The sequence below is a fragment of the Diuraphis noxia genome, unplaced genomic scaffold (genome assembly GCF_037042655.1).
Source record: "Diuraphis noxia isolate RWA-SAM2 unplaced genomic scaffold, SU_Dnox_SAM2 contig0004, whole genome shotgun sequence".
In the NCBI taxonomy this organism is placed as follows: Eukaryota; Metazoa; Arthropoda; class Insecta; order Hemiptera; family Aphididae; genus Diuraphis; species Diuraphis noxia.
The window spans coordinates 32206137-32228580 of record NW_028301714.1 but is presented as its reverse complement, the minus strand read 5'-3'; the positions used below and the strand labels follow the sequence as shown (position 1 = coordinate 32228580).

General features: G+C 27.4%; 1 protein-coding gene across 2 annotated transcripts; it reads right to left on the bottom strand.

The window, feature by feature from the left end:
* Nucleotides 1-13321: 13321 nt before the first annotated feature.
* On the bottom strand, nt 13322-18809 carry LOC107171267 (torsin family member). 2 transcript variants are annotated; one of them, XM_015521500.2, is made up of 7 exons: nt 18609-18809; nt 18324-18533; nt 16956-17227; nt 16039-16184; nt 15610-15755; nt 14949-15093; nt 13322-13583 (listed from the first exon to the last, which is right to left on the bottom strand). In XM_015521500.2, the coding sequence occupies exons 2-7, from the start codon at nt 18502-18504 to the stop codon at nt 13475-13477; spliced, it is 999 nt and encodes a 332-aa protein (XP_015376986.2). In that variant the 5' UTR covers nt 18505-18533; nt 18609-18809; the 3' UTR covers nt 13322-13474. The 2 variants fall into 2 exon arrangements, with proteins under 2 accessions (XP_015376986.2, XP_089083810.1); XM_089227684.1 differs by having other exon boundaries at nt 16956-17113; nt 18609-18807.
* Between the last annotated feature and the right edge of the window lie 3635 nt (nt 18810-22444).

The window sequence follows — 22444 nt, the reverse complement described above, 5'->3', positions numbered from 1 at the left end:
ATTTTATCATGAATTAATTATCTTTGATTGTTTATTTAATTTATTTTTCTTGAGAATACATTGTGCAGTCAGTCTTCATTGTGAGTTCCAAGACTATAAATTTTTCCAAATTTCTTTTTTGATCCTTAAAAATCATTTGCATGCGGGCGCCAATAATCCCTTTCCATTTTTATTTTCAAAATATAGTTTTATTTTAGTTTTGTGTACACAATTGTTAAACATTATTAGCCACTTGCCACTAAAAAAAATAATTTTATCATGAATTAATTATCCTTCATTGTTTATTTAATTTATTTTTCTTGAGAAAGCATGGTGCAGTCTTCATTGTGTATTCATGACCATAATTTTTTCCGAATTTCTTTTTTGATCCTTCAAAATCATTTGCCTGCGGGCGCCAATACCCCCTTTCCATTTTTATTATCAAAATATAGCTTTATTTTATTTTTGTGGACACAATTTTTAAACTTAAAGAGCCAATCACCACTAAAAAATATAATTTTATCATGAATTAATTATCCTTCATTTTTTATTTCATTTATTTTTCTTGAAAATGCATATTGCATAATTCATAGTGTATTCTAAGATAATAATTTTCTCCAAATAATTTTTTTGATCTTTAAAAATCATTTGCCTGCGGGTGCCAATAACCCCTTTCTATTTTTATTTTCAAAATATAGTCTTAGTTTATTTTTGTGGACACAATTTTTAAACTTAATAAGCCACTTGCCACTAAAAAACATAATTTTATCATGAATTATTTATCTTTCATTGTTTATTTAATTTATTTTTCTTGAGAATGCATGGTGCAGTCTTTATTGTGTATTCATGACCATAATTTTTTCCAAATTTCTTTTTTGATCCTTAAAAATCATTTGCCTGCGGGCGCCAATACCCCCTTTCCATTTTTATTTTCAAAATATAGCTCTTGTTTATTTTTGTGGTCACAATGCTCAACATTTTTAACCATGTTCAACTTAAAAACATAATTTAATCATGATTCAATTATCCTTCATATATTTTTCATGAGAATACATTGTGCAGTCAGTCTTAATTGTCTGTTCCAAGACTATAAATTTTTCCAAATTTCTTTTTAGATCCTTAAAAATCATTTGCCTGCGGGCGCCAATACCCCCTTTCCATTTTTATTTTCAAAATAGAGCTCTTGTTTATTTTTGTGGACACAATTTTAAAACTTAATAAGCCACTTGCCACTAAAAACCATAATTTTATCATGAATTAATTATCTTTGATTGTTTATTTAATTTATTTTTCTTGAGAATACATTGTGCAGTCAGTCTTCATTGTGAGTTCCAAGACTATAAATTTTTCCAAATTTCATTTTTGATCCTTAAAAATCATTTGCATGCGGGCGCCAATAATCCCTTTCCATTTTTATTTTCAAAATATAGTTTTATTTTAGTTTTGTGTACACAATTGTTAAACATTATTAGCCACTTGCCACTAAAAAAAATAATTTTATCATGAATTAATTATCCTTCATTGTTTATTTAATTTATTTTTCTTGAGAATGCATGGTGCAGTCTTCATTGTGTATTCATGACCATAATTTTTTCCAAATTTCTTTTTTGATCCTTCAAAATCATTTGCCTGCGGGCGCCAATACTCCCTTTCCATTTTTATTTTTAAAATATAGCTCTTGTTTATTTATGTGGTCACAATGTACAACATTTTTAACCATTTTCAACTTAAAAACAAAATTTAATCATGATTAAATTATCCTTCATATATTTTTCATGAGAATACATTGTGCAGTCAGTCTTCATTGTGTGTTCCAAGACTATAATTTTTCCCAAATTTCTTTTTTGATCCTTAAAAATTATTTGTCTGCGGGCACCAATAACCCCTTTCCATTTTTATTTTCAATATATATTTTATTTTAGTTTTGTGTACACAATTGTTAAACATTATTAGCCACTTGCCACTAAAAACCATAATTTTATCATGAATTAATTATCCTTCATTGTTTATTTAATTTATTTTTCTTGAGAATGCATGGTGTAGTCTGCATTGTGTATTCAATGACCATAATTTTTTCCAAATTTCTTTTTTGATCCTAAAAAATCATTTGCCTGCGGTTGCCAATAACCCCTTTCCATTTTTATTTTCAATATATATAGTTCTATTTTAGTTTTGTGTATACAATTGTTAAACATTATTAGCTACTTGCCACTAAAAACCATAATTTTATCATGAATTATTTATCTTTGATTGTTTATTTAATTTATTTTTCTTGAGATTGAATGGTGCAGTCTTTATTGTGTATTCATGACCATAATTTTTTCCAAATTTCTTTTTAGATCCTTAAAAATCATTTGCCTGCGGGCGCCAATACCCCCTTTCCATTTTTATTTTCAAAATATAGCTCTTGTTTATTTTTGTGGACACAATTTTAAAACTTAATAAGCCATTTGCCACTAAAAACCATAATTTTATCATGAATTAATTATCTTTGATTGTTTATTTAATTTATTTTTCTTGAGAATACATTGTGCAGTCAGTCTTCATTGTGAGTTCCAAGACTATAAATTTTTCCAAATTTCTTTTTTGATCCTTAAAAATCATTTGCATGCGGGCGCCAATAATCCCTTTCCATTTTTATTTTCAAAATATAGTTTTATTTTAGTTTTGTGTACACAATTGTTAAACATTATTAGCCACTTGCCACTAAAAAAAATAATTTTATCATGAATTAATTATCCTTCATTGTTTATTTAATTTATTTTTCTTGAGAAAGCATGGTGCAGTCTTCATTGTGTATTCATGACCATAATTTTTCCGAATTTCTTTTTTGATCCTTCAAAATCATTTGCCTGCGGGCGCCAATACCCCCTTTCCATTTTTATTATCAAAATATAGCTTTATTTTATTTTTGTGGACACAATTTTTAAACTTAAAGAGCCAATCACCACTAAAAAATATAATTTTATCATGAATTAATTATCCTTCATTTTTTATTTCATTTATTTTTCTTGAAAATGCATATTGCATAATTCATAGTGTATTCTAAGATAATAATTTTCTCCAAATAATTTTTTTGATCTTTAAAAATCATTTGCCTGCGGGTGCCAATAACCCCTTTCTATTTTTATTTTCAAAATATAGTCTTAGTTTATTTTTGTGGACACAATTTTTAAACTTAATAAGCCACTTGCCACTAAAAAACATAATTTTATCATGAATTATTTATCTTTCATTGTTTATTTAATTTATTTTTCTTGAGAATGCATGGTGCAGTCTTTATTGTGTATTCATGACCATAATTTTTTCCAAATTTCTTTTTTGATCCTTAAAAATCATTTGCCTGCGGGCGCCAATACCCCCTTTCCATTTTTATTTTCAAAATATAGCTCTTGTTTATTTTTGTGGTCACAATGCTCAACATTTTTAACCATGTTCAACTTAAAAACATAATTTAATCATGATTCAATTATCCTTCATATATTTTTCATGAGAATACATTGTGCAGTCAGTCTTAATTGTCTGTTCCAAGACTATAAATTTTTCCAAATTTCTTTTTAGATCCTTAAAAATCATTTGCCTGCGGGCGCCAATACCCCCTTTCCATTTTTATTTTCAAAATATAGCTCTTGTTTATTTTTGTGGACACAATTTTAAAACTTAATAAGCCACTTGCCACTAAAAACCATGATTTTATCATGAATTAATTATCTTTGATTGTTTATTTAATTTATTTTTCTTGAGAATACATTGTGCAGTCAGTCTTCATTGTGAGTTCCAAGACTATAAATTTTTCCAAATTTCATTTTTGATCCTTAAAAATCATTTGCATGCGAGCGCCAATAATCCCTTTCCATTTTTATTTTCAAAATATAGTTTTATTTTAGTTTTGTGTACACAATTGTTAAACATTATTAGCCACTTGCCACTAAAAAAAATAATTTTATCATGAATTAATTATCCTTCATTGTTTATTTAATTTATTTTTCTTGAGAATGCATGGTGCAGTCTTCATTGTGTATTCATGACCATAATTTTTTCCGAATTTCTTTTTTGATCCTTCAAAATCATTTGCCTGCGGGCGCCAATACCCCCTTTCCATTTTTATTATCAAAATATAGCTTTATTTTATTTTTGTGGACACAATTTTTAAACTTAAAGAGCCAATCACCACTAAAAAATATAATTTTATCATGAATTAATTATCCTTCATTTTTTATTTCATTTATTTTTCTTGAAAATGCATATTGCATAATTCATAGTGTATTCTAAGATAATAATTTTCTCCAAATAATTTTTTTGATCTTTAAAAATCATTTGCATGCGGGCGCCAATAACCCCTTTCCATTTTTATTTTCAAAATATAGTTTTATTTTAGTTTTGTGTACACAATTGTTAAACATTATTAGCCACTTGCCACAAATAATCATAATTTTAACATGATCTAATTATCCTTCATATATTTTTCATGAGAATACATTGTGCAGTCAGTGTTCATTGTGTGTTCCAAGACTATAATTTTTTCCAAATTTCTTTTTTGATCCTTAAAAATCATTTGCCTGCAGGCGCCAATAACCCCTTTCCATTTTTATTTTCAATATATAGTTCTATTTTAGTTTTGTGTACACAATTGTTAAACATTATTAGCCACTTGCCACTAAAAACCATAATTTTATCATGAATTATTTATCTTTGATTGTTTATTTAATTTATTTTTCTTGAGATTGAATGGTGCAGTCTTTATTGTGTATTCATGACCATAATTTTTTCCAAATTTCTTTTTTGATCCTTAAAAATCATTTGCCTGCGGGTGCCAATATCCCCTTTCCATTTTTATTTTCAAAATATAGCTCTTGTTTATTTTTGTGGTCACAATGTTCAACATTTTTAACCATGTTCAACTTAAAAACATAATTTAATCATGATTCAATTATCCTTCATATATTTTTCATGAGAATACATTGTGCAGTCAGTCTTAATTGTCTGTTCCAAGACTATACATTTTTCCAAATTTCTTTTTAGATCCTTAAAAATCATTTGCCTGCGGGCGCCAATACCCCCTTTCCATTTTTATTTTCAAAATATAGCTCTTGTTTATTTTTGTGGACACATGGACACAATTTTAAAACTTAATAAGCCACTTGCCACTAAAAACCATAATTTTATCATGAATTAATTATCTTTGATTGTTTATTTAATTTATTTTTCTTGAGAATACATTGTGCAGTCAATCTTCATTGTGAGTTCCAAGACTATAAATTTTTCCAAATTTCTTTTTTGATCCTTAAAAATCATTTGCATGCGGGCGCCAATAACCCCTTTCCATTTTTATTTTCAAAATATAGTTTTATTTTAGTTTTGTGTACACAATTGTTAATTATTATTAGCCACTTGCCACTAAAAAACATAATTTTATCATGAATTAATTATCCTTCATTGTTTATTTAATTTATTTTTCTTGAGAATGCATGGTGCAGTCTTCATTGTGTATTCATGACCATAATTTTTTCCGAATTTCTTTTTTGATCCTTCAAAATCATTTGCCTGCGGGCGCCAATACCACCTTTCCATTTTTATTATCAAAATATAGCTTTATTTTATTTTTGCGGACACAATTTTTAAACTTAAAGAGCAAATCGCCACTAAAAAATATAATTTTATCATGAATTAATTATCCTTCATTTTTTATTTCATTTATTTTTCTTGAAAATGCATATTGCATAATTCATAGTGTATTCTAAGATAATAATTTTTTCCAAATAATTTTTTTGATCTTTAAAAATCATTTGCCTGCGGGCGCCAATAACCCCTTTCTATTTTTATTTTTAAAATATAGTCTTAGTTTATTTTTGTGGTCACAATGTTCAACATTTTTAACCATGTTCAACTTAAAAACATAATTTAATCATGATTCAATTATCCTTCATATATTTTTCATGAGAATACATTGTGCAGTCAGTCTTAATTGTGTGTTCCAAGACTATAAATTTTTCCAAATTTCTTTTTAGATCCTTAAAAATCATTTGCCTGCGGGCGCCAATACCCCCTTTCCATTTTTATTTTCAAAATATAGCTCTTGTTTATTTTTGTGGACACAATTTTAAAACTTAATAAGCCACTTGCCACTAAAAAACATAATTTTATCATGGTCTAATTATCCTTCATATATTTTTCATGAGAATACATTGTGCAGTCAGTGTTCATTGTGTGTTCCAAGACTATAATTTTTTCCAAATTTTGTTTTTGATCCTTAAAAATCATTTGCCTGCGGGCGCCAATACTCCCTTTCCATTTTTATTTTTAAAATATAGCTCTTGTTTATTTATGTGGTCACAATGTACAACATTTTTAACCATTTTCAACTTAAAAACAAAATTTAATCATGATTAAATTATCCTTCATATATTTTTCATGAGAATACATTGTGCAGTCAGTCTTCATTGTGAGTTCCAAGATAAAAATTTTTTCCAAATAATTTTTTTGATCTTTAAAAATCATATGCCTGCGGGCGCCAATAACCCCTTTCTATTTTTATTTTCAAAATATAGTCTTAGTTTTTTTTGTGGACACAATTTTTAAACTTAATAAGCCACTTGCCACTAAAAAATATAATTTTATCATGAATTAATTATCCTTCATTTTTTATTTCATTTATTTTTATTGAAAATGCATATTGCATAATTCATAGTGTATTCTAAGATAATAATTTTTTCCAAATTTCTTTTTAGATCCTTAAAAATCATTTGCCTGCGGGCGCCAATACCCCCTTTCCATTTTTATTTTCAAAATATAGCTCTTGTTTATTTTTCTGGACACAATTTTAAAACTTAATAAGCCACTTGCCACTAAAAAACATAATTTAATCATGATTCAATTATCCTTCATATATTTTTCATGAGAATACATTGTGCAGTCAGTCTTAATTGTGTGTTCCAAGACTATAAATTTTTCCAAATTTCTTTTTAGATCCTTAAAAATCATTTGCCTGCGGGCGCCAATACCCCCTTTCCATTTTTATTTTCAAAATATAGCTCTTGTTAATTTTTGTGTACACAATTTTAAAACTTAATAAGCCACTTGCCACTAAAAAACATAATTTTATCATGGTCTAATTATCCTTCATATATTTTTCATGAGAATACATTGTGCAGTCAGTGTTCATTGTGTGTTCCAAGACTATAATTTTTTCCAAATTTTGTTTTTGATCCTTAAAAATCATTTGCTTGCGGGCGCCAATACTCCCTTTCCATTTTTATTTTTAAAATATAGCTCTTGTTTATTTTTCTGGACACAATTTTAAAACTTAATAAGCCACTTGCCACTAAAAAACATAATTTTATCATGATCAAATTATCCTTCATATATTTTTCATGAGAATACATTGTGCAGTCAGTGTTCATTGTGTGTTCCAAGACTATAATTTTTTCCAAATTTTGTTTTTGATCCTTAAAAATCATTTGCCTGCAGGCGCCAATAACCCCTTTCCATTTTTATATTCAATATATAGTTTTATTTTAGTTTTGTGTACACAATTGTTAAACATTATTAGCCACTTGCCACTAAAAAACATAATTTTATCATGAATTAATTATCCTTCAATTTTTATTTAATTTATTTTTCTTGAGAATGCATGGTGCAGTCTTCATTGTGTATTCATGACCATAATTTTTTCCGAATTTCTTTTTTGATCCTTCAAAATCATTTGCCTGTGGGCGCCAATACCCCCTTTCCATTTTTATTATCAAAATATAGCTTTATTTTATTTTTGTGGACACAATTTTTAAACTTAAAGAGCCAATCGCCACTAAAAAATATAATTTTATCATGAATTAATTATCCTTCATTTTTATTTCATTTATTTTTCTTGAAAATGCATATTGCATAATTCATAGTGTATTCTAAGATAATAATTTTTTTGATCTTTAAAAATCATTGGCCTGCGGTTACAATCAGTGGTTGACTTGGGGGGGTGACGCGGGGGGACTGAGTACCTCAACTAATTTTTAGGATACGCTAGCGTACCCCTACTTTTTTTAGTGACCCCCCTCTACCATGTTCATATGAGTAGGTACGCTAATTTTTTAAAAGTAACTAGAGTACCTCTACTACTTTTTTCCCAAGTCAACCACTGGTTACAATAATATAATAAATTAATAAATTAAGATTGAATACTAATCAATGTTACGACCTGACAACGACATTCTCACACGCCTCCACTCTGTCGAGCTATAATCTATACAACCGGACTGAATGGCAATAGGTGGCGGCAACAGGTAGTACACTTCCCAGGAAGACAGGTCACGGGACAGGAAGCTCCAGGGCTGATGACGGAACACGAGTTGGAGTGACCGTGGCTCCAGCACAACACACGCGGTACACGACCGTACAATCTCCGCAGAGAATAAACACGTTCTGGTATATATGTATAATATATTGTATATATATAAAAAAATATACTGCGACCTGAACACCAGGTGGCACGTGGTAGCAAATATAATAAAAAAGCACGTTGGCCAAAAAAAAGAACTCGGCACGCTGGCGTAACTGGCGGGAGCTGAGGAGATGGTCCGTCAGTCTCAACCGCGGAAAAAAGACAACACCGGGCGGCGACTCTGTCTTAGCTCGCGACGAGTTGTCTACCGATGTAGGAGTGGTAGGGTGCTCGGTGAACTTCGACGCCGGCGGCACGATAGCACCCGCCGATAATATCGGGGCGACGTGTTGTTGTTCCGATGTTCGATCAACCCCCTTTACATTTTTATTTTCAATATATAGCTCTTGATTATTTTTGTGGTCACAATTTTCTATTATAGTTAACCATGTTCAACTAAAAAACATAATTTTATAATGATTTAATTATCCTTCATTTATTTTTCATGAGAATACAAAGTGCAGTGTTCATTGTGTATTCCATGACCATAATGTTTTCCAAATTTCTTTTTTGATCCTTAAAAATCATTTGAGTGCGGTTGCCAATACCCCCTTTCCATTTTTATTTTCAAAATATAGCTCTTGATTATTTTTGTGGTCAAAATTTTCTATTATAGTTAACCATGTTCAACTAAAAAACATACTTAAATCATTATAGATTTAATTATCCTTGGTTAAAAAGTTTAAAATTGTCTACACAAAAATAAACTATGTACATATTTTGAAAGGAATAATGGAAAGGGGCTAGTGGTTCCCGCAGGCAAATGATTTTCAGGGATCAAAAAAAAAATTGGAAACAATTATAGTCTTAGAGTACACAATGAAGACTGCACTACATATTCTTAAGATAGGTAAATAAATGAAGGATAATTAGATCATGTTAAAATTATATTTTTTAGTTGCTAGTGGTTAAAAAAGTTTGAAAATTGTGACCGCAAAAATAAACTAGATCTATATTTTGAAAATAAAAATGGAAAGGGGGTATTGGCACCTTTAGGCTAATTTTAAGGATCAAAAAAAAAATTTGGAAAAAATTATAAAATATTATTGTACTATTATAGGTTATTATATTTTATAATTGTTGTCAATAATAAAAATATAATGTCAGATTCTATTTACGCTGCTTGTTTATATGGTAAAAAGCGATTAAAGTTAAATGAAACAAACTGTAAAAGACATTTGACTTTTTGTAAAGTCTCAAAATTAAAAAAAAAAACAATACCGCTTTCGATGTACATAATTTTTTTTTTTTTAATGGTTTTATGATCTGATCGATGTGATGAATGTATTGATTTTACAATGATGTGTGTGTTTTTTTTTTGTGTCTGTGTACAGCATAACTAGTCGAAATAATGCTTTAAATATTCACCAAATGTTTATGTTATTGTTATCTATATACAGTTTAATTTTCAAAAATTTTCGATTTTTGTGATAATTTTTTTATGAAGTGTCGGTAAAAAAATTTTGAATAACCAAAGATACTTGAAAACTTAATACAAAGTTCCTTATGAGTTGTTTTTATTGGAGCGAAAAAAAATTAAAAATCGTTAGTCACAATTTTTTTTATAAGCGTTTATAGTTCAAATTTTTACGAAATCTGTCGAAAACGCCAAAATTTGCAAGTCATTTTGAAGTTGAAAAATCACAAAATTTTTTGTGTTTATAACTAAGAATTAAAAATACGTTTAAGTTTTCCATAAGTTTTTCTTTAGGTAGTTATGGAGAAAACTCGAAGCATCATTATAGGAAAAATTTTAAGTGCGTTTGAATTTTAAATTTTTACGAAATAGCGTAACCATAACGATTTATCCTCAAACCAGGTATATGTATATCTATGATATAATATAACTATATAAGGTAGTATGATTTATGATAACTACATGTAATGTTTTTGGAAAAATTGATTAACTATGTCTTATTGTTTTATGCAAAATGCGTCCTAATTTAAAAATAAAATATTTGTTTCAAAATAGAATATATGATAATATTTTATATAATACCTATATCCTAGACTGACAAATCATCTCCGTTCAGAATCATTTTTCGTATACATTGGTACCCATTACCCTAGTCAGAGGTCCACCCCCCCCCCTAATGTACACTTATGTACACGGTACCCACTTATCTGCTTTTTTTTATTTATACATTTTTTCAAAACCGATGCACAATTAGTGCAAAAATGTAATTTAATAATTTAAATTAGTATTACATTAAATAATAGGAATAAAATTTAGCGACATTTTATCGGTATAGGTACTAGGTATAACAAAAGTATAAGTGTTAGGTCACCTAAAATTATTCGAGCAACACCAATTTTTTTTCTGGATACACGCCACTGAATAAATAAAACGATTCCGCTCAGTGGCGTATTTTGGGGGGGGGGGGTGTCCTCCATGTCTTGACACCCCCCGACATTTAAAAAAAAGTCCTAATATATTGGACATTAGTGTTGTCCCCGGTTGTTGTCACTTATTTTATAGTACCTATACTATTTTTATCAAATGTAAAACTTCTTGTCAATTCCTAACATATTAATTTGTTAAAAAATTAATTCAATGTATTTTTACATTAGTAAATAGAACTAAAAATTTTGTTTGTGAGGTTCAATAAATGTTGACACCCCCCGAGAAATCACCCAAAATACGCCACTGATTCCGCTGGTTTATTATAATGATTCCATGAAAATATGAAATGGTAATAAAACCAAGTGCTTTTTATGATATTGAAGATGCACATCGGCTTTTGGTTATTTGTCACTAGTATATATTATGTAATATCGTTAAATCGTAATTATAATATTTATAGAATAGTAAATTGACTCCGTCGATTTACTACACTTGTAATAAATTTTCAAATATATTTAAAAAGAAAAACTTTTATGAATTTCTATCTAAGATAATTTGAACATTACCCTAATTTTTACGTATTTAGTATAAATATGAACTTTAAATGTTGATAAAAAAAAACGTGCCTATGCATTTTAAATATTCTTCAACTGATATCATAACAATGTGTTATAGGAGCCTTGTATTACATTTTCATGCTTTTCTGCCAAACAAATAAATTTTAATCGATATTTATAGAAAAAAAAACTAAAAAAGTTGAAAAATTAAAATGTCAGTAAACGGCTCAAAATATTTTGAAAATTTTAAAAAATATAGAAAGTACCTATAAAAACATCCAATGAAAATTTCAAGTATCTGCAGTCATTTGTTTTAGAGTTACGCCAAAATAAGAAAATCGCTAAATATTCTCATTTAGTGATAATCCAATGTTGTCATTGGTAAAATTTCAAACGCTCATAAAACTTTAATTTGAATTTCTGGTGGACATCTTTTTGTGTGATATAGATTAACAAACTTGTAAGGAATCTTGTATTCAATTTTAGATTCTTTTATAAGCGTTTATAGTTCATATTTTTACGAAATCTGTCGAAAACACGAAAATTTGCAAGTAATTTTGAAGTTGAAAAATCATAAAAATGTTTGTGTTTATAACTAGGGATTAAAAATACAACACCAAGTTTTCCGTAAGCAACCCTTCAGATAGCTATAAAGGAAATTTGAAGCGCCATTATAGGAAAAATGTTTTGAGCGTTTGAGTTTTAAATTTTTATGAAATCGCGTTACGATAACGATTTATCCTCAAACATGTATATGATAACTACATGCATGGTTTTTGGAAAAATTGATTAACCATTCCTTATGCAAAATGCGTCCTAATTGAAAAATAAAATATTTGTTTCAAAATATAATATATTATGACAATATTTAAATATAATATATCCTAGACTGACAAATCATCTCCGTTCAGAATCGTTTTTCGTATACAATGATACCTATCATTGCATTCAAATTTAACTTACCCTAGTAATTTAACTAACCCTAGAGGTCCACCCTACCCCCTAATGTACAGCAGCTAGAGCGACATCCACTTACCTGCTTTTTTAAATCTAAGGTTCAAAAAGAATTTTTTTTTGAATTTCTAGCTTAAAATAATTTACAAATTTTTGTGATTTTTGCGTATTTTGTCAAAATTCTAACTTTGAATGCTGATAAAAAAAAAAAATCGTGACCTACTGTACAGCAGAGCGACATCCACGACTTACGTGCCTTTTTTTAGTTAGTTTATCCTGATTATTTAGAAAATTATTGAGAATTTTTTACTTATTAAAACCCCCCAAAGTACCAACTAAATTCACTTTCTGATCGTACGAGGTACTGTAGTCGAAAATCGAAGCACTTTTACTGCCCCAAAACGTGATGACAGACAAAAAAAAATTTTTTAAATTTAAAAAAAAAATATATCATGGTAAAAAACATTCCTCGCTCTGTCCAGAATCTAAAATACCCAATAGCTAAAAAGTAAAGAAAAAAAAAATTGCTATCTTGTATGTTATCAATCTAGATTTTTAAAACATGTTTAGTTTGAAATAGTTTTGTTCATATATCACAAATTTATTTAAAGTTTGCAATAATATTAATATAATTGTATTGAGTAAAGTATAACAATTTCAAAAAATTTGATTTTTCCTTGCAAAATTGTCTATAATTTCATCAATGACAAAAATATAATACATCACTTTCAATGTTTATAATGAATTAAAAATTGAATCCATCATCTCGCAACCTAGCTGAATTAGTCAATTTTTATGAACAAAATAATTTGAGGGAAAATTGTAAAAGATGTGTATACTTAACATAATATATAACTGTAAAAATAATACATTTACTATAAGTTAATTTAACTAATAATTTTACAGGTTGGACATCAAATTGAATTTTGTCAAACACTTGCCATACCAAAGTATAATTTTTATCCCGCTGAATTAAACCAATTAACATTAAAAAAAGATGTAGTTAAATTAAAAATTTTCAGCAATGAAATGGGTAAAAAAGGTGGAATGGACAAATTGGAGACAAAAAAAATTGACTTTATTACATTCATATTCTTTGATGATAATAAAACATTAAAATATATATATAAATACTTATTTTTAGATCAGTTATTTCCAAATATATATATAAACAAGAACACATACAGTGTTTTTTTAAAAATATATAATTTAACTAGAATATAATTTAGCTGCAACCCATGCTTTAAGCCTTTTACAACCTGAAGTAGCAAAGAACTTTTGTGGCTCAGGACCAAATGGAATTATCCGCAATATTTCACTGAAAAAAATATGGATTTTTATACAAATTAAATTAAGTGTATTTTTCAAATAATTATTTACGCACTAGGTTAATTATTTTTATCTTAAATTAAAAATTTGACATAAATTTAATCAATTGAAAATTCATTGGTATTTAAACATATTAAAATTATGCTGAACAATATTTTATTTTATGAGTATATGTGATATTTCGGAAAATATTTGAATAGATTAAGTCAAAGTCTATATTTAAATTGAGTCCATAATTTATACTTAAATATTAATATTTACATTGCTTTTACTATTTTAGTCACATTGTAAAAAAACATTTATTCTCTGTATTTGTTCATTGAAACGACCTTAAGATCTTTTTCAATGCGTATCACAAGTGGGTAGTAAAGAGATCATGTGATCTATTTATCTATGTACAGGGACGGCGCGAGGGGGGGCAGTCGGGGCAGTTGCCCCGGGCTCCGCGATTTTAAAATTATAATCCCCGCAGTTCTTAAATGATATTTTATACTGTTCAGAGATTAGTTAGTTTGGATAACATGTAATGTGACTGTTATTTATTTTGCCCGGGTCCCTGCAAATCCTAGCGCCGTTCCTGATATATATATATATATATCACTATATACATTATGCTATTCCTGTTCTCCAAGAGGAAACATGTGCGGTCTTCACTCCCTGTGGAGTGGGACCTAGTTGAAAACCGGATGACGAAATCTGACATCAGCACGAGAAATAAGTGTTCGCAAAAAATGAAAAAACCACTGCTATGAATCGAATCAATTAAAAAATTGTAAAAAATAATATCATTATTTATTATAAGGGTTTGGGAGTTATGAGAGCTAAACAAAAAAAAAATATGAATAGAAAAATGTTAAATATGCAAAATAATTTAATAAATATTCATAAAAATTCACAATCATTCAAAATACCAAACAAATCATTTTAAAGTAAGTAGAAACCAATACTTATTCCATTAATTATAGACTATTTTAATGTATTATTTTTATATTTTTAACTTTCAGAGCATTTGCCCTTTGCCCTATTGTGTTTTAGGTTATGAAACATTAAAATATTAAGTAAAAACAAGTGTACTCCTAGCTTCTCTATATGAAGAATTTTTTTCCATACATAACGATTAAATATAGAAGAAATATGTGTAAATACATAAAACATAAAGGATATGTAAATTTAATATTTCTAAATAGTAACGAATTAGCCAGTGGATTTAAATTCAATAAATTAGTAGGAGGTAATAAAATCAATTAACACATAATTAATGTATTTGAATTGTCATCACTGATTTTATTATATTAAAATATATTAATATATAATAATATTAATAATATATTTTATATGTCGCTTATTATATTACCTTATTGCTTCGGAATCCAAATGTTTTTCTAGATTTTTCAACTCTGCATTGATACATTGCATCACATGATCTTTTTCAAGTGGTAGAAATGGAATATAAAAATCAATAACATGGGAATCTATTAATGAACTTTTCTGCAACCCTCCTATTTAAATAAATATAAGAATACCTTGAGTAAGTCTTTAAGTCAAAACAAAATTTTTAAAAGCATATATAAAAGCAGTGTGCTATATAGTCTATAGCTCACACAGATAATATAAATCAAAAACATCCTTCAAGTTAAATGTAAAACCAATTTGCAGGGTACTTCCCAAGGTAACATAAGTTTAAGTTACTCCAAGTTTTACCCAAAGAGGTTCAACATTAAAGAAAATCGAGAGATGTTTCGGATTTAAATTATACGATCAAATGTAATAAAATTCACAAGTTAGTTTAGATTATTTTACACATTCAATTCAACTAGTTAAGTTACAAAATTAATAAGAATTAAAACTAACTAGATACTACCCAACTTTGTATTTTATTATAGACAAAATTTTAATTTTGATAAACATTTTTGAAACATAAACCATATTTGTATTACATGAAATATATTAAATTTAAATTTAAACACATATTATAAAGTTAAAATTATTGTAAATAATGATAAATTCAAGTTTACCTTCATTGAAAGCAGATTTTAGTAAAATGGTATCAAAATCTTCAACTGTCATATTCTCTCTAGAAATCTTCTTAACATAAAGATCTAAGTACTTTTTTATAATAGAATCGGCACCTGTATTTGTTATAAATATAAAAATTGAATTCCTGTAATATTAATGATATAATTAGCTATATTTCTTTTAAAAAATTAAAATCAATTACTCTACTGTAATGTTCTTCTTTTAATACATTAAAATAGTCAAATTCCATATATTTTTAGATTAAGAAAAAAAAACACTTTTTATATTAATTTAATGTATTCCCTGAAGATTCAACTTTGCTAAAAATTTAGTAACAGAAACTTCATACAACATTTTCATTTTTTCAAATTAATTAAATAACTAAACAACAGAATCAGACTTCATAAAACAATTAACTAATACATTACCTAGAATTTATGGACACATCATTGTTTTCCAGAATAGGTGTTAGTACGTCTAATATACCCATATGCATATAATGGATTTCATCAAAAACAAATAAATTTGTATCACACAATTTTATAGCAGATTTCACATAAGAATGAAGTTGTTCCTGAAATGATAATTAATATTAAGTACCTATCAGCATGTGAGTAATAAATAAGAATAATATAATTATATATATTATATATATATAATTAAATTTCAACAAAATTTAAACTTTGGGCTGTAATAAATATTGAAAGTAATAAACACTTGACTTCTTAACTTTTTTAATTGCTGTAAGAACAATAAAACCCTTGATTAATTTTTCAATCTTTTGAAAACAAAATATCTAATATTTCAAATACTTTTGAATAGCTATAAAAAAACCAAAATATTTTAAAAATTATAATGTCTAATAAAAGGTAAAATTTGGTAAAATTATAGTACTTAACCATAGTAATTTATTTTAAATTTACAACGAAAAAATTAAATTAAATTAAACCAACCTCAACATTTAAAATTAAAGCTTTTTTATTATTCCTTAATGTGACATCAGATACAAAAAATGAACATAATAAAATAAAATCAATACATTCACACTAAGAATTTAAAAGGAATAAATCATAACATATTATTGTAAAATTTATAAGATAATAACAATGTAACTGAAATTAATTACAGTACTCTCCAATGTATTTCACAAAAAATTAAAAATTATTAGGTACCTATAATATTAAATTGTACGAGAAGGTCAAAATATTAAAATTTTATACAGAATAAAGATTACTATTCTACATTTTGTAATTTTTATAGGAGATGGGATTACAATAATTAAAACCAATTATTTTACAACCAATTGCATTCAGAATAATTCTACCTACTAAAAGAATGTTTTTACCTTATAATCGTTTATTTTTGATTGCAAAGGAAAGTCAATTTGTCCTTGAATAGTATGATATCGTTTTTTCTTAATTTTTTCGTCTTTGAACATATGACTAGCAATCAAATCTGACAAAAAATTTTTACCAGTACCACTGGAGCCTTGAAAACACAAAACTAATGGTTTCTTGTTATTTTTACTACGGTGTAAATTACCTGCCAAAGCAGATATCAAAATTTTTGATGCAATATGTTGCCCAAAAAAACTTTTTTTAATTTCAAGTTCTAAATCTGTGCAAAGAATAAAGCAAAATTATAATGTAAATACAAATTTATAAAGCATACACTACATATTATACTTAATAATTCAATAAGTTAATCTTAACTTGAGATTATGTTTTTAGTATTTCAACGCAAAAAAATAGGTATATAAAATCTACTAAAATAAAAGAATCAAAATAATTGAACCGTAAATAATCTATGTTCTATATGATTAGAAATACTTATTTATTAATTTATTCATAGAATTATTATTGTAATTTTAAGTTATAGCAAGGTGATGAACTAAGATAACTTCATGAGTTTGGTATGCACTATATATAGTAAAATCAAAACTAATAATCAATTATAAATTTAAATACCTATGCATTTTAATCATTATTGAACTCTCTATACAGATATTTTGTAACATTATTTGTGGTTAGGATTTAAACAAGCCACAGAAAAACGATGATTCAAGTTTTTTGTTTTTCAAATGTTAGTGTCTCTTTCAAGCTGTAATTACCTAATTCAGTAGATAATTTTTCTGAAAAATTTGACGTATCAGAAACAAAGTTTGAATGACTAATTTTTAAGTTATATAATTTTACGATTTAAGGATAATTGGATCACAGTAATGAGTTACAAGGGCTACCTATAGTGATTTGAAAATTTTAGTTATTTATATAAATGAATCAACACTATTAATTTATTGAAATGGTCAAAGAGGCCAAGGCTGTTTATTTTATATTGTTATAAAAACTATTTTAAGGACAATTTTCTTTTATATAAACATTTTAATAACTGGTAACTGGGAACTGGTACCTAAACTAGATAAATAAATTGTTCAAAAAATTAAATAAAAACATTAAAAAAGGATGCTCTCATTTGAAAAACAGAAGTTTATATCATTCAGCGATTCCTCAAATAGCACAATAAAATTCAAGAATTTGAATAAATTCAATATTAAAGGAAAAATGGGAAAGTGAACATGCTTGGTAAATTGCCCTGAATATAATATTAAGATTGATACAATAGTATTTATAACATAAAAAGCTTATTTGATGTATGAAGTAAAGCAATTTTATTAATTACAAGAAAAAATACTATATATTTCAACTGACCTTACCTTTAAAATCAGATATTTTAGGGCAATCAGTTAAAAAACCCATTTTTTCTGCCAAGTATTCTGTAAAAAAAGCAGCAAATACAGATCCTGTGATCGGATCTATGAGTCCATGGACAGTTGTAGATTTAAAAAATAATAAAAAACTTAAGATGCATAACAAAAAATATTTTCCACATATCATGTTTCACCAATTTATAATAATTATATTACCTACAGGCAAAATAATAATTTTTTGTTGGAAAAAAAATCAACAAATGACAAACAATGAACTAATGAATAAAATACCTTTGTATATATAAGTATGATCACAATTCACAGTTGACAAAAAGAATAATTTCTTGTACCAATATTATTCAATACCTACTCATAAAAATTAAATGATCTTTTTATAGGAACCTATTCTGTACTTCTGTAGTATGGCTGCATGAACAAAATCAAATCATAATCTATATTTTAATATGTAACTATATAAGAAACTAGCATAAGCAATAAGCATAGACTAAACTATCACCAATCACTATCAATGTAATATAATCTGTGATATTATTTTATTTATTTTTCAATTTCCGACTTATTTGTTTTGCGTTAAGATAACTGTAGTACCATAGCGATAGACCTATTAAATTAAATTAAATTGGTCTATTTTTAATACGATTGTTCTGTGGTACCGGGAAAAAAAGGAACTAATGTCATATTAATATAATATGTTCAAATTGCGGGAAAAAAATCCCATGAGACTCATTCCATGAGACTGTTGCCTGTCTTTGGATTACATCGAAAGAGTACGCGTCTATAATAGTCTATACATTTGTTTACAAGTTTAATTGTTTTTTTAGCATTATTTAAAAATGGAATTGATTAATTCAAACAAAAAATACCCCCAGGTTGCGTATTTGGGATTTTTGTTTAATTTCCACAAGGAATGTGGAATTGACTTTAGTATATTATGTTATTCCATTATTCCATTATAATTATTATTACATTTTATCATTATATCGATTATTATTATATTATCAATTATATCGAAACGATTATCGTATACGTGCGACTGCCAATCGTCACACAAATAAAAGGTAACACCAAAATCAAGTCTATATTATTAAAGGTGGGACGTTGTACGTCAGGACTTTTTTTACTTAATGTGGGACTTTTTTTTCCGCGAATCAAAATTATATACCTACATGATATAACAAAATAATAAAAAGATACAACAAGGTCAACAGCACCAAATTAAGGTGAACAAAGAAAGGTGAGGTCCTCGTTACCCAAACGCATCATGCGGTCAATTGGTTTGTTTCTACCGTAATTGGTGCAATGTAAAGCCGTAAAGGTACTTTAGAAGGAACTCGAGACCTTGTGGAACGATGTGGAACTTTAAAGTTTACTTGTGCGAGCAGTGAGGGGGGAAGGGGCATTTATAGAACCATCGATTAATTTTCCCAAAAAGCCTAAGTCCACTGGCTCATTCTTAAAATTAGTGGCCCTAGCTTGGCCCACCCAGACAAAATAATCTGATGTCACCACTGTCCTTTGATTACAAATAATAAACATTCTAGACTAAAAGTTGAAGTTCTTATGTATAAAACACTTCTAAAACCAATGTGGACCTATGGTCTTCAATTGTGGGGTACTGCTAAGTATCTAATACCAACAAAATCCAACAGTCCTAGAATATTGCTCTTATAGAAAAATTACAAATGCTCCACCTTTTGTGTCTAATTATACCCTACATAAAGACCTCACAATGAAAACTGTGACAGATGAAGCTGTAGATTTCTATAAACGCTTTCATAACCGCCTACAAACCCACCAAAATCCATTAATAAAGAGCCTCTACACCCAAAACCATACCGGGAAACCTCGGGCGTCGTCTAAAAAGGAACTGGTGCCATGACTTGGGCCCGTTTCACATGGACGCGTTCGTATCGTATCGTACGCGCGCGTTTTTAGTTTACATTGATTAGTTCATACGCGTCATACTGGCAAGGGAAACGCATCACGTCGGACTGGAGCGTATGAATTTAACTAATGCATAGACATATAAAACTATTGTTTTATATGTCTATGAACTAATGTAACTGAAAACGCGCGCGTAGGTTACGTCCGTGTGAAACGGGCCTTGTTATAAATAAAAAAATAAAAATAAACAACCAAATTCTAGACCCGAGACAGCGTTAATTCCCAGCCAAGTGTCACTAATGGGTGCCTTCTTAATTTAAAATATTCATGCTACTATTATAATATCATATATACTTATTGTGCTATGTTGTACAGATTGTGTATTTCAAATTGTAAGAAAAAAAATTTATAAAATTTTATTAAAAATGCCAAATGGCTAAAATGATTTTAAATCATTGATTTATGACGGTAAGTCGGTAAAATGTAAATATTTCGATTTTATTTAACTATCAGAAAAATAATAATGTAAATCTGAGGAGTGTATTTATAAAACTTAATAGTCCAGAGGAATCAAATAATAATAAATTTAATTGACCGTTATTGTGATTTACAGTGTAATTACTAATTAGACTTGTCAAATGTCAAAACCATTGAAAACTGAATTGTGGCAAGTTAAAATAAAATTTTACATTTTAGATTGGTAAATATAATAATCCCCGCATTGACATATATATTTTTTTAATCATTTCGCAATAGGAAAAATCGTACTTCATAATTCGAATCTGTAACGTGTTATTCTATTAAAATTACTTATCAAAAGTAATTTTCGTTACTTGGAAATAATTTTAATGAAATTACGTAACGAATTACTTTCGTTACGTTTCTACTCAACACTGCTAATATACTACATAGTATGGTACACAGTGGCGCATTTACGGGGGGGGGGATCAAGGGGATCAATCCCCCCCATAGACTGTATACACACAATTAATCATAGTCGTTACTCGTTATAATTTGACGATTATTATTTAAAAGATTATGATTATTAGATTATGAACGAAGTGTTGAATGTATTGATTTTACAATGATAGGTATGTGTTTTTTTTTTTTATGTGTCTGTGTACAGCTTATAATGCTTCAATTTCAAACTTTGGGGGTGGTTTCCGATGTAAAAGTAAATATTCTTGGTGCATTATAGAGGTAAAAAGTAAACATTTTCCAACAGAAAAACGGGAATTTTTACGCAAAACCAGTTTTCGACCAAATCGATTTTTTTATATGGTTGTAATTCAAAAACTAATCACTGTACATACTTGAAATTTTCACCAAATGTTTATGTTAGTGTTATCTATATATAGTTTTATTTTCACAAATTGTTGGTTTTTTTTGAGTTATTTATAGACCACTGAAATTTTCAATTTTTTTGAGAATAATTTTTTGAAGTGCCGGTAAAAAAATGTTGGACGACCAAAAGAACTTGAAAATTTAATACAAGGTTCTTTATGAGTTGTTCTTATCGTAGCTAAAAAAAAATTAAAAATCGTAAGTCACAATTTTTTTTTTATAAGCGTTTATAGTTCAAATTTTTACGAAATCTGTCGAAAACGCGAAAATTTGCAAGTAATTTTGAAGTTTAAAAATCATAAAAAATTTTGTGTTTATAATTAAGGATTCAAAATACAAAACTAAGTTTTCAGAGTTTTCTATTAGCTTTCCTTCAAGTAGCTATAGAGGAAACTCGAAACATCATTATAGGAAAAATTTTAAGTTTGAATTTTAAATTTTTATGAAACAGCGTAACGATAACGATTTATCCTGAACCGATTTTAAATATTTGTAATTATTCAAAAAGTATAAGTCGTAGATACTTGAAAATTTTACCAGTTATTTAAATTGGAATTTTCTTTACATGATTTAATTTTCAAATATTTTGACTTTTTTTGAGATATTTACAGACAACTAAAATTTTTAATTTTTCTGAAAATTGTGTTTTGAAGTGTCGATAAAATTGTTTTGGCCCTATCAAAATACTTGAAAATTTAATACAAAGTTCCTCATAAGTTATTTTTATAGTGATTAAAAATTATAAGAATACATAGTCACAATTTTTTTTTTATTAGCATTTGAAGTTCAAATATTGACTTAATACGTGAAAATTATGGCAATGTTCAAATTATCTTAGATAGAAATTCATAAAAGTTTTTCTTTTTAAATCTAAGATT

Coding starts and splice junctions, on each gene's coding strand:
- LOC107171267 (XM_015521500.2), bottom strand. CDS start 18,504: ATGATATGTGGAAAATATTTTTTGTTATGCATCTTAAGTTTTTTATTA. Junction 16,185..16,955: donor CAAAAATAAACGATTATAAG/GTAAAAACATTC, acceptor TTATCATTTCAG/GAACAACTTCATTCTTATGT. Junction 15,756..16,038: donor GATGTGTCCATAAATTCTAG/GTAATGTATTAG, acceptor TTAATATTACAG/GAATTCAATTTTTATATTTA.